At 44.4% G+C, this 12,988-nt stretch overlaps 1 protein-coding gene across 6 annotated transcripts in view; it reads left to right on the top strand.

The window, feature by feature from the left end:
* BAALC (BAALC binder of MAP3K1 and KLF4) overlaps positions 1–12,988 on the top strand; it is a 75,240-nt gene that overhangs the window by 50,139 nt on the left and 12,113 nt on the right. For 4 of the 6 annotated variants that reach the window (XR_008996221.1, XM_036876457.2, XM_057497846.1 and 1 more), the window contains one exon: positions 10,983–11,149. The exons of 1 other annotated variant lie outside the window; for it this stretch is intronic. Coding sequence is in view for 3 of the 5 variants with exons in the window: in XM_036876457.2 (XP_036732352.2) it covers positions 10,983–11,149 (167 nt within the window). In the remaining 2 variants the exon portion in view is untranslated. Of the gene's footprint in view, positions 1–10,982; positions 11,150–12,988 lie in introns of those variants that run through there. One more of the 6 variants, XR_008996222.1, reaches the window with a different exon arrangement.

The raw sequence follows: 12,988 nt of genomic DNA, 5'->3' as shown, positions 1-12,988 counted from the left end.
AAAAGCATTGTTACCATTTTGCTGAGTGTACACACACACACACACACACACACACACACACACACACACACACACAAGGGTTTATATACATACATATTTGTGTAGTATCCCTATGTGAAAAATATAAAAATAATAATGTTTAATAGAGTTTTATTTTTCTACATCAAAGCTGTCATTTTTATATACTTACCTCTATTTGCTTTTCTCCACTCATTATTATTTTTTGGACTTCTTTTTATATAAATCTGTATACTTTTATATTATTGTATAGAATTCCATAGTATAGGTAAAACACAGCTTATTTAGTAATTACAACTGATGAATGGCTATGTTGATTCCATTTTTCACTATTACAGTGGTATAAAGAATGTCCTCAACAAGCCTCTTGGTGCAGTGGTAAGAGGTTTTCTATAATAGACACTGAGCGTGAAATTGCTGAGTCATGATGGTGTGTACATTTTAAACTTGAATAGATTCTGCCAATTGTCCTCCCGAATAGTTCCATTTGCACCAGCAATATATGAGCGAACAAATTAACCCCCCACACCCTTTCAACATTTAATACCAGCCTTCTTAAACTTTGCCTTCCTGACCTTATCTTTTCTGATGGGTAAGAAACCATATCTTGTTATTTATATTTTGTATGGCTCCATCTTCCAGTAACTCTTAAATAAGCTGTTATATTTCTGATTAAATTACAGAAGCATAAAGGATTCAGGTGGACAAGTGTTTTATATCACCTATTCACAGCCCAGTGCTAGGCACAGGGTGGGCACTCATAGATGCTAGAGGATTGATTGATTGCTTTGGGTGATTTTAAAATTTCAAGAATTAAAACAATTCAATTGACCTCAGTCTTCTAATTCTCATCGGCCCAAATATATTTCTTATATTTAATAAGGATATATTACCTAATTTCTAATGTCCACGTAAGAGAACAGTTTAGTGAAGCTGGCCTGGAAAGAGCCTGCTGAAGAAATTGGTTATACTGAACTCAGAAAATGTTACGGAGTGAAAAAACAACCAGGAGAACAGCTGCCACTTTCTTAAAAGGCTAACTACTGCAAAAGTGATTGAACCAAGGCCTTAAAGGAAACAGGGAGGAAAATTACACTGGAAGACTCTTTTCCTAAGGAAAAGCTCCACTGACTAAGCAAGAGTCTAAAGGCTGGGCTGTGAAGACTAGCATGGGGCCAGGCACCTTTGGAGCCATGGAAGGGTGTAACCCCCCAGGGGGTTTTAAATCCCTGGCTGATTAGTTCTGCCGACTCTGTGGAAAGAAGCCAGGCCACGTGCAGGATACACAAGGAAGTGGGGTAAGAATAAAAGGTTAAAATAAGCCTCCCATTCAAGCGGAAATGAAGCCATGATGGGCAGGGCCTTGGCCAAGGAACACACTGGCCCCTGGAGGGGCTCCCTCCCTCCACCTGGCTTCTGGAACTTTCTTCTCAGCCATCAGTTCGGCCCTCTAGGAGAGTGTTCCAAGGGATTGCTCAGGCAAGCAAGTCTCCTGAGAGCCAGTTTCAGTCTGACTAGGACAGTGGGATTTAGACTGGGCCATATGAAAGAGGAAGGGGATGTGCAGGTAAGGTGTGTGGGTGGATACGGTTTGTTGTCTTCTAAATGGTTGCCTTCTGAATGTTCACTACTTTGTCTTGCCCTCTGCCTCTCACAGAGAACTGTGTCAACACCTTTGAACTGTGTTCAAATTCTTGTCCCTTCTTCCTCCAGTGGGCATGCAATGTTTCCCCTCCACTCCACAGTGTCCTCCCCGTGCAGATCTGGGGGACTTGGCAGACGAAGGGTGAGAGAAGAGAAAGCAGGCTGGTGAAGGGAGGCAATTAGTTGAGAGACTGCAACCCTATTGGGCTGCAGGCCTCAGCCTACATCAGCACCCAGCATGGTGCCTGGCACAAAGCTGGCACTGAATAAACCCTTTTCAAATGATTGGCTAATTGACAGACAAATGGTAAAAGAACAAATAAGTGATCTGTGATGAGGAAGACACAGATGGAGGAAGACTGAAGCTGAGTAGAAATATTGGTAGGTAAGGGGGACAAGGGAACAGTGTTGTGGTGTAATCTTATTTCTTAAAAACTATGTTTGCATGTCTATGCATTGAAAACAGTTTGGGGATGCAGTAGGCAAAATGGCAACTAATAGTTACCCCTGGTTGGTAGGATTATGGGTAGTTTTCATTTTCTTATTTTTTCTTACCAGTATAGTCATGTTTTCTTAATGAAACATCTATTTCTTATATAAGAAAAATATATAACATTATTTTATAAAGGGAAAAGCTAAGTGTTAAGTGCTGAACTGAGTTCCTGGGATCAAAATTCAGATGTTGAAGTCCTAACCCCCAGCACCTCAGAATGTAAGTGTATTTGGAGATGGGACCTTTAAAGAGGTCATTAAGGTAAAGCTATGTCACCTAGGTGGGCCCTAGTCCAGTAAGACTGGTGTCCTTATAAGAATAGGTGATTAGGCAAGTAGTGACTCTATAGCATCTTACTATACTGATGGACAGTGACTGTAATGGGGTATGTGGTGGGGACTTGATAATGGGGGGAGTCTAGTAACCATAATGTTGCTCATGTGATTGTATATTAATGATACCAAAAAAAAAAATAGGTGATTAGGACACAGATGCTCAGAGGGAAACAATGTGAAGACACTGGGGAAGTTAGCCATCTACAAGCCAAGGAAAGAGACCTAAAAAGAAACCAACATTGCTGACCCCTTAATCTCAGGCTTGCAGCCTCCAGAACTGTGAAAAAATTAATTTCTGTTGTTTAAACCACCCAGTCTATGGTACTTTGTTGTGGCAGCCAAGGCTAACTACTACTGAAGGTAGACATTTAAAAAGTTTAAGATAAGTATTCAAGGAGAGAAAAAGGGAAAAAGGAAGAGCATCAGGGAACTGTTCCGAGCAATCTGGGAGGAAAGCTCTGGAAAAGTGTAAGGTATTATGGTCATAGCAGTACTGCCTACTTTAGAAACAGTAAGATTTTTGATGGAAGCGAGAGCTGAATTTTTATTACAGAGTGGGGACAGCTCCACAGTGATCAACACGAAGATACGGCAGGTGCCCACCCTGGAGGGTCTGCTCTGTGGCGATCTTGGAGCGGAGGAGGAAGCTGCACGTCAGGGAGGGGCCGCTGAGGGGACCAAAGGGACAGAGAGAAGAGGAAGACTGACATCTCCGAGGGTATCCATGGGGAGAAGAAGAGTGAGATTCGGATTCTTCCTTTTGGCTGCTTCCCGGTTCAGTAGCTCGTCTGCTATCTCCTGGATGTCTCTGGGAATGGCAATCAGGCCTGATTCACCAAGGACAGATGGGGCCTCTCTGTGCTGCTTCCTGCGGCTCTTTCAGTTCCAGCTATTCATCTCAGCAGGCGTTTTCTTGCATGTGGCTGGGTACCGTGGGGAAGCCATTTCTGCCATCAGCCCCCACAGCCAGAGGCAGATGTGACAGGCTGGCTGTTCATCGCGGGGACCAGTGGCCCTCCAGTGCCCCCCTCGCCAGGACCCACACCCTTTGGGGGCTGTTAGGCTAGTAATGCAGTTGTCCTTAGTGATGTACGTCCATTGGTCAACCTCTCTCCCAAACCATTGCTCTTCAGAATCAAACGTGCCCCTTCATCTTCTTTAGTCAATATAACATTCCAAAATGTGTGGCTCACCATTTTTAAAATTACAGCTTTATTGAGCTATAATTCACATACCATACAACTGACTGTTGAACGTGTACAATTAGATGGTTTGTAGTTTCTCAGAGCTGTGCAACCATCCCCACATCAGTTTTAGAACATTTTCATCACCTTAAAAAGAAATCTGTATCAACAGTCACTCCTCATTCCCCCCCCAATAATCCCAGCACCAGGCAAGCACTGCACTCCTTTTCTGTCTACAGTTTACCTGTTTCTGGACATGTCATATAAATGAAATCATTTAATATGTGGCCTTCTGTAACTGGCTTCTTTCACTTAACGTAATGTTTCAAGGTTTAACAATGTTGTAGCATGTTATCATTACTTCATTTTGTTTATTGCCAAATAATACTCCATTTTACTTTTTTAATTTAAAAAAATATGTTTGTATCACATTTTATTTATACATCTCTCAATCGATGTGTATTTGGGGTGTTTCTACTTTTTTGGCTATTATGAATAATGCTGCTCTGAACATTCATGTACAAGTCTTTGTGTGACAGAGGTTTTTATTTCTCTTGGGGATATGCCTCAGAGTGGAATTTCTGGCTCATATGGTAACTCTATGTCTCCTCTTCAGAGGAACTGCCAGACTGATTTCTAAAGTGGCTGCACCATTTTACATTCCCACTAGCAGTGTATGAGGATTCTAAATTTTCCACATCCTCACCAACACTTGGTAATATCTGTCTTTTTTTATTATAGCCATTGCAGTGCATGTGAGGGTTATCTCCCTGTGGTTTATATTTATGTGTCACTGATAACTAATGGTGGTGAACATCTTTTCATGTGCTTATTGGCCAATTGTATATCTTTTTTGGAGAAATGTCTATTCAGATCCTTTGTCTATGTTTTAATTAGCTTATTTGTCTTTTTACTATTGAGTTGAACAAGTTCTTTCAGAGTAAGATCCTTTATCATAGTATCCCTTATCAGATAAATTACACCATTTTCTTCATGGTGTCCTTTGGAGCACAAAAGTTTTAAATTTTGGTGATGTCCAATTTATCTATTTTTTTCTTATTGCTGCTTGTGTTTTGGGGGTTATTTTAAAGAAACTGCTGGCTACTTCATGGTCATGAAGATTTATGCCTATCTTTTCTTTTAAGTGTTTTGTAGTTTTATCAATTATAGTTAGATCTTTGATCTATTTTGGGTTAACTTTATATGTGGTGTGAGGTAGGAGTCCAGCTTCATTCTTTTGCATGTAGATATCCGGTTGCCCTACACACTTGTTGAAAAAACAAGTCTTGCCTCATTCAGTTGTTTTGGCATCTTGCCCCAAATCAATTGACAATGAATGTAAGGGTTGCCTACCATTTTTAACGATTGTCTTTTATTAGCCATACAGAAAGTCACATGTCAGCTTCTTACACATAGCATATAGTCAAAAATCACTCGTCAGACTGAAGAAATGACAGCTACCTTCCCATTCTGGTTCATTTTGAAAAATGAGACAAATTCTAAGTGGCTGGGTAATTGCAGTTTATTTAATTTATACCTCAGTTCAGACAAAATTGTCATTGGCCATGTGTTCAGGGCCTGAGCTCAGACAGTGATTGATGAGCTCCATCTGATGTGACTTTCAGAGATTCTTCCCAAATAGACCAGTAACGTCTCAACTGTGGTTTCCAGTCATTGAGGGAATGACTTGCAGTTGATTTCAATGACTTCGGACAGACTGTGTTTACCTTCGCCAAGGAGAGCCAGGTGCTTGGGTTAAGGAGGAATTGCCCCTTGTCATTCTCTCCACATGGCTTCTGGATATCATTTTTAATTTCTATGCTCTGCCTCCCTCCCAACTCCATTTCCAAAATAGCACGAAACTGGCAAGAAGTCGTTGGTTGGAACTTCCCAGCCAGCTTTGGACGCAGCTATTTCTGGGACATGGAGCAAAGTGGCAAGGAGGGAAGAGGCAGTGTGGGAGGGCAGATGGAATATGCCTAGCATGCAGGGTATGTACGCTGTCGGAGCTTCAGTTCACTAGAAGCAGAGTCTGAGATGGGGGTTTTATGTAAGTGAGTTCTGGAGACCCTCCTAGGAGGTGAACCATGTGAGGGAGGGAGCAAAGGAAACAGGATGGCCGGGGAAGGGGCTGAGCAAAGATGTGGTTTCAGGGTTAATCTAGCCTCAGCCTCAGCCTCATCCTGTGGGTTGCTCTGGAGCAAAGGGACAGAAATTCTCCTGCTCAGAGGCAAGTAGTCTGGGATGTTGTATACACACACATAGACACACTTTTAGTTGATCATTGGCCATGGGCTGCACCTGATATAACTGGCCAGGCCCCTCCTGGTGAAGGGGCTTCCCTCAGCCAAGGGAAAGCCTTAGGAAAAGGTGGTAGGCATGAGCCATTGGCCACCAACATCCAGCACAGCTCAGGGGATGGGTGCAGGGATTGGGTTAGTGGACCTAGGTGGGCACCAATAGAATCTGTCAAGGATGTACACCTCCTTGTTAACAGGGAATATCCCTGGGTGAGGAGATAAAAATGATTTTTCTTATGTGTTTTTCTTATAGTTTACAAGTTTTCCAACATTGAGCCTATTATTTTTGGAACTGGAAAATACAAGTTAAATCTATGCAGCAAAATTATAGCTTTATTGCTGGTAGAAGTAACAGTAAATGACCCCATATTCCTGACCCCCTGCAGTGACCTCCTGGCCACACTGCGCAGATGGTCCCAGCTCACTGTTTGGCAATGCCAGTCCCTATGCCTGGCCCTGTTTCTCTGCTTATTTATCAGGCTCAGTGGGCCAGTTGTTTAGCACTTAAGGAGAGGTGATTGTGTGACTCATAAATCAAGAATGTAACTAATGTGGCTAATAGAGCACCATGAAGAGACGAGGCAGCTGGTGATGGGCCATAAATAAGTACAATGTATAAATAGGTAGGTCACATGGAAGGCAGTACAGCACGGAGAAGACAAGTAAGGACTCTGCAGCATGTTACTACACTGGTAGACAGTGACTGCAGTGGGGTGGGGGGATCTTGGAACTATGGGTGAATGTTGAAGCCACAATGTTGTTCATGTGAAACCTTCATAAGCTTATATATCAATGATAACTTAATTTAAAAAAATAAGTACAATGTATGTGCCAAACATGTTAGAACCGTTTCTGCTACCTGCTCAGCCCCTGGTGCTCCCAGCTTCCCTTTCCTGCTTTGTTGCATTCTTCTGGGTCAGCAGTTGGATTGCACTGTGGGGAAGGGGCAAAGGAGCTATGCTCCATGTCCTCTAACTCCCACCGGGGTCTGGCTGTGGGCATGGGGAGAACTGGGGTCAGGTGTGTGCCTTGAAATATCTTAGGGCAGGACAAGGTGATGGCCATCCCTTCCCATCCCAGAAGCACCATGGTACATTCAGGGATGGCTTAGTAGAGCCTCTTACCCAGTCTCAACTCGGGTGCTGAGTCAAGAACCACACAGACAACTGTAACATTCATACAGCCCAGTATACAGTCAAGGCAGTACTGGCTAGCCTTGAGTCCCACTCCACAGCCCCAAGGGCCGAAGGCATTTCTACCCTAGACTTAAGAAGTAGGGTCTCTGCCTTAGACTTATGCTTTCCTTTTCTGCCCTCCCTTGGCCCCACTCTTCCTTATAGAGCAAGTTATCCAGGGGTCAAGGGGACATACCTACCAAAGCCCCCAGTCCCCTTCAGGATCAGTTGCTTTATTCCCCCAGTCGTCATAAATATGTGGTCCTACCGTGCATAACTACCACACAGCTCACGCCACTTGTGCCTCACCCTGGCAGTGTGATGGCACTGGAACTGGTCTATATCCTATGCAGACAGAGAAGTTCAACCAGACAAGTTCACCTTTGGATGTCCAGCAATGTCAGGTTGCCACAGAATTTCTAAATGCTTGCATTCAGTTTTTAAACTTATTCCACAGCAGACCAGTGATGACTGTCTGGTCCCTAGACCACTCTAAGAATCTCTATTCTAGACTCTTCTGTGGGTGCCAGCACCCTGGAATTACCAGTCCATATCACCCTAAACCTGCTTCCAGGGTCTTCACGGCCCTCTGCTTCTGATCCATTATCCAGGTTTGCAATCTCCTCAGCCAAGAAGCAGCTGTTTGTGGGAACAGTAGGGATAGAGATTGAATATGTGTACTGGGGTGTCCATACCCATGCAGTTGAGGCTCTGTTGGTACAGGATGGAGGGGAGTTGGGAAGGGAAGTGGGACAGGCTGCCAGCTTGTGGAGGAAGAAAGGGCAGGCCCAGCTGAAGGAATCCTTTTCTTTGCACATCTGGAACCCATCCACAGGGCCCCAATATGCTATGGCCCCCCAGTTAGGAGACTCTATTGTGACGTTCAGTGTTTGAATTCTGATTTATATCCCATGGCCAGAATTGAGAGCCTCTTAGCGTTTTGCAGAGAGGTGGGTGATATAGAGACATGTGTGTTCTTTGGATTCACTGCTTCCTCCCTGAGCTGTGTTGAGACTGTAACCTCATCAGTTCTGTTCAGGCAACCAACCACCTCTCCCTCCCTTAGTATCAAATACATGATTTTCTGATGCATACCTCATGGCAAACGATTTCTCCACACTCTGGGAAGGGATTTTGTTTGTTTTCCTTAAGTTTGATTAAAAGCAAACCCAGGCAAATGGAAAGAAAGATAGGCAAATGACTTGACAATTTTTAAAAACCCACACAGTTAGCCAATGGGCACATAAATAACGTAATATCTCTAGTAGATCAAAAAGTGCAAATCCACACAATAAAAACTTTGTTGTACCTCTTAAATGGGCAAAGATGAGAAAAAAAAAGAAAATTCAGTGTTTGTGAGGGTGTAGTGAATGTTGCCAGTTCACTTACCAGTTAGCAGAGGGCAACAGGGTAATTGGAGAAAGATTTATAGAGGTAAATCTGGCAACGTATTTCAAAAGACTTTACAGTGCGCATAGACTTTGAAATCTTGAAGACATTGTTCCATAGTTTTCTTTTTGTTTACTAATGAAAGGTCGGATGTAAATCTCATTCTTTTGAAGCTATTCAAGTTATCAATGACATTCTAAAATTTCACTAAGATCTGGATATCTGGATTTATCATCTCTGGATCCCTAATTAGAAATTTCTAATTTCTGGATTTCTCTGGATCTCTGCCTGCATTTCTTAACATGGTTTTCACACATTCACCTGCCCCTCCCAGGAGCACTTCTTGGTGTGCTCTTCCAGCTCACTGAACTGCTCTTCATGGCTCTCCTGCTATTCAGTTTCTCTACTGAGTTGTCAAAATTCATTTCAGCAGTTAAAGTTATTACTTCAAATATCTCTAATTGAACCTTCTTGGTCACTTTTATCCTCATTTTGTGGTCATGTTATCTGCCTTCTGTCATTTTCTGAGCAGATTCATTACACTTATTTAAAATTCTCTGCAGCATACCGTTTTATCTCCCTTTCTTTTGGGGTCTTCGTTGTAGAGTTTGCTGTTTGTCTTTTATGGTGTTGGCCTTCTCCAAATGTGTGTTTATTCTTGTTTTTGTACTAATTTCTCTAACTGAAATTTCCTGTTAGAACATCAGGGCATCTATTTAAGAAGCCCACTTGGAAGGCAGAGATGGAAATTAGTACTGATTTAACTCCTGGCACTGTTTTCCGAAAGCAGCCTTCGTGGCATGAATTTCTCTTTCTCTCAAGCGTCACCAGCCCCTGAGGGCTTTGCTCTCCCCTCTGAGCCAAGTCCTTTTTTCTCTGATTCTTCTACTCAGGATAGTTCTAACATCAAATGCATGGGATTTTTCCCAAATCAACCAATTGTCCAAAACCAGTCAGCAATTGGGTGTCCTACAGTTAGTTCAATCTTGACACTAACTACCTGGAGTTAGCGCAGACCCCACAGGGTAAGACCTCAGTCCCGCAAGACTGCACCCAGGTTGCTACCTGAACTTCTGACCAGCTGGCCATAAATCAGGGTTCTTATACCCCCTCCTCAGGTCCAGTAATTTGCTAGAATGGCTCACAGAACTCAGGAACACTTTACTGATGTTTACCACTTTATTATAAAGGATACAAATGAACAGCCAGATGAAGAGGTACATAGGGTGAGGTCTAGAAGGGTCCGAAGAGCAGGAACTTCTGTTCCTGTAGAGTTTGGGGTGCACCACTGTCCCAGCACATGGATGCTTTTACCAATGTGGAAGCTCCCTAAACATTGTCCCTTAAGGATTTTTTACTGTGTTTTCATCCCGTAGGTGTGATCCATTAACACAACCTCCAGCTCCTCCCCCTTTCCAGATGGGGCTGAAAGTTCCTGGCTCCCAATCAAGGTTAGGTCTTTCTGGCAACCAGCCCCCATCCTGCAGCTATCTAGGGGGCCTCCAAGAGCCACCTCCTTAGAACAATGGTGTTCCTGTCACCCCTAGTGATACTCAGGAAGCTACAAAGGTTCTAGGAGCACTATGCCAGGAACTGGAGATGAAGACCAAATATGTATTTCTTATAATTCCATGATATCTCACCCTCACGGACCGCTCTGTCATTGCTGACTGGCCTCAGCTGCTGCAGGAGTAGAATGACTGACCTGCCTGGGCTGCCCCTGGCCTCCCTGAGGCTGTCACAGAGTCTCTGCCCCCTTCTTATCTCCCACTTGGTACACCCCTGCATGCTTCCTGGGCCACCTTTCCTCTTTTTTCCACCTTTCCTCTAACAGATACTCTTCATCCATTAATTGCTATTGTAGTCCTCTTGCTTTTCACTGTGACTGCTTATTTTAAACTTCATTCTATCATTTCTTGGTATTTTTATGGGAGGCACACATGGTCGGCCCCACACCTTGAGATGGAATTCTGTCAAAGTATATAACCTTCAAGCCAGTAATCCCACTCCTGGGAATTTATCCTAAGGAAGTAATTGAGAATAAAGCTTTAACCCCAAGGAGTTTGACCAACAGTAATGTTTATTATGAAAAAGTGAACACAGATATCCAAATCGAGGGGATTAGTTAAATAAATGGCGACACATCCGTACAATGACAGACTAAATGTGTGAAAAATAATATGGCAGAATACATTTAATGGCATGGAAAAATGTCATTGATGTATTAAGTAAAAATTTCAGACTACAAAATTATTTTAAAGTCTCATTTTTGTAAAAGGGCACATGTGATCTTATAGAAAAAAAGTTGTTCTGTGAGGGATGTGGGATTTCCTGGCAACTTATACTTCTTCTTTATGGCTATCTTTTCCCCACATTTTGGGGGATTTTTTGCAGCCACTGCCATGTACAAGACTTGAGTGCCGTCCTCTTCTCCCTTCCCCCAGGTACGCCGGAAGAGGGGCTGTCCTCCAAGGGTGTTCCCCGACCTGCAGCCCCAGGTGGAGTGCCCAACCCAGAGAAGAAGATGAGTTGTGGGACCCAGTGCCCGAATCCCCAGAGCTTCAGCTCAGGAGCTCTGACCCAGAAGCAGAACAGCCTTCGGACTGTGGAGGTAGGTCACAGGTACATGTTCAACTTGGGGCCAGAGAAATGGGAGAAGCCTGCTTCAGGACAGGGCCAAGCTGAGACTGTTCCCAGGGAAGGAGCCCTGGTGGCTCACTTACCAACAGAAATTCTCAGGCCCACTGTGTGAAACTCTTTGCAAAGAAAATAGCAAGACTGCACCCCACACAACTCCTGCCTTGAAGGTTGCTGTGTTTGGTTTAATCCACGGAAATGGGTCCTTGATATTTGCACTCTAAAGGAAGTCTGTGTTTGCTTAGATACAGCTTTGTTCAAAGATATCCCTTTCTGTGGCAACTCTCACCATGTCGACAGTGAGGACTGTACTGGTTACATGAGCCACTCAGACCAGATGGTCGGCCTGTGCCGGGTGTTGGCAGGGAAGGAGAGAGACCAGTGTGGTAGGAGACGAGCCTTGCGTCCAGTCTCCCCTTCCACCCGGGCGGGCGGTGGGAGGGACCGCAGGGCCTCTCGTGGCAGATGGGGCAGCCTCGCCCCGGACTGCTGATGTCAGAGAGGAATCGGGCCTGCGGAGTCCCTGAATCAGTTGGCATCCTTCTGACTCTTCTCTCCCAGGGAAGTGCTCCTCCTGCTCCCCGGCTCATCCCCTGGGAACAAATGCCCCTGGTGGCCAGCGTGGGGGTCTGCAGTCTCTTCCCCCTCCCACTCCATGCCTCCCTCCTGCTTCCTCATTGTCCCCATGCCCCAACCCTACTCAAAGGACACTGCTTGCCCCATGCTCCAAACCCCAAATTTCCCCTCATTCCTGTTGACTTAGCATCCTGCCCCCTCAAGCCAAGGCCACCTGTTTTCTGAGAATACAGTTGGTTATCTAGTGGTTGCTCACATTTGTGGGTTACTTCTCAGAAGTTTTGGTCAAAAAACCTATTGCAAATTCAGTGCTAATTTAGCTTATTAACTGAGTAGGCTTGCAAGAATCACTTAATCTCTTAGAGTCTTAGGCTCCTTTTCCACACAAAGGAAATAGTACCAAACAAGAGAACAGAGGGCCTGCTCTCTGTAACCTGAGAACTGCCATAGGCAAGGCAGTAAGGATTAACAGCGGATGGGTAAGCAAACAGCACCGTAACCCAATTAAATGAAACACTGCTGGTGGCTCTTCCCACAGCATAGAAGATGTCAGTTGAGGGGTAGATCTGAGGGTGCGGTGGCCTCCCTGGGGTCCTGTATTGCGTACTTGACCTGTACATTAGCCAGCCTTCGGGAGGCCTGATCAGCATCGCTGTCTCCCACGGCCTTCCAGGCCCCACAGAACTATGCTCAGAAGCTGGGTGACTGTTCTGGTGCAGGCCCTGGCTTGTTCCCTAGCCTCCTCCCCACACTTGTAGTCAGGATGGCTGTGGTGGGGAGGAAGGAGCTTTGCTTGGCATGTGCCGTGATCCATACACTTGTTTTTCCACCTCACCTCCTGCCCCATCATCCATCACTTAAAAACTGTGTTCTCCTCCTTACAAAGTGTTTTTAGGTCTACTGGGGCATGAATCCTCCCAAGAGCATTGTCAGGTAAACATCATCTCCATTTTATAGACTGAATAGGCTATTTAAGTGCTGAGGTGGGTGTCATTAGCATTAAATTGAAACAGGTGACTATTAGGTGGAGCACAGAGATCTTAAAGTATTTTTGATGATGAATGATGTATTAGTCAGCCATTGCCATAATAATGCTGCATAAGAAAGCACCTCAACACTCAGTGGTTGAAAACAATCTTTCTTCCCCCTCGCAATCAGCTGCAACTTGAACGGCAAGGCCTGACTTGAGGTCTAGCTCAGTTTGTTCCTTGTATATTATCCTGGGAGTCAGGCCAAA

The sequence above is a fragment of the Manis pentadactyla genome, chromosome 3 (assembly GCF_030020395.1).
Source record: "Manis pentadactyla isolate mManPen7 chromosome 3, mManPen7.hap1, whole genome shotgun sequence".
Classification (NCBI taxonomy): Eukaryota; Metazoa; Chordata; class Mammalia; order Pholidota; family Manidae; genus Manis; species Manis pentadactyla.
This window is presented reverse-complemented; position numbering and strand designations above follow the sequence as displayed.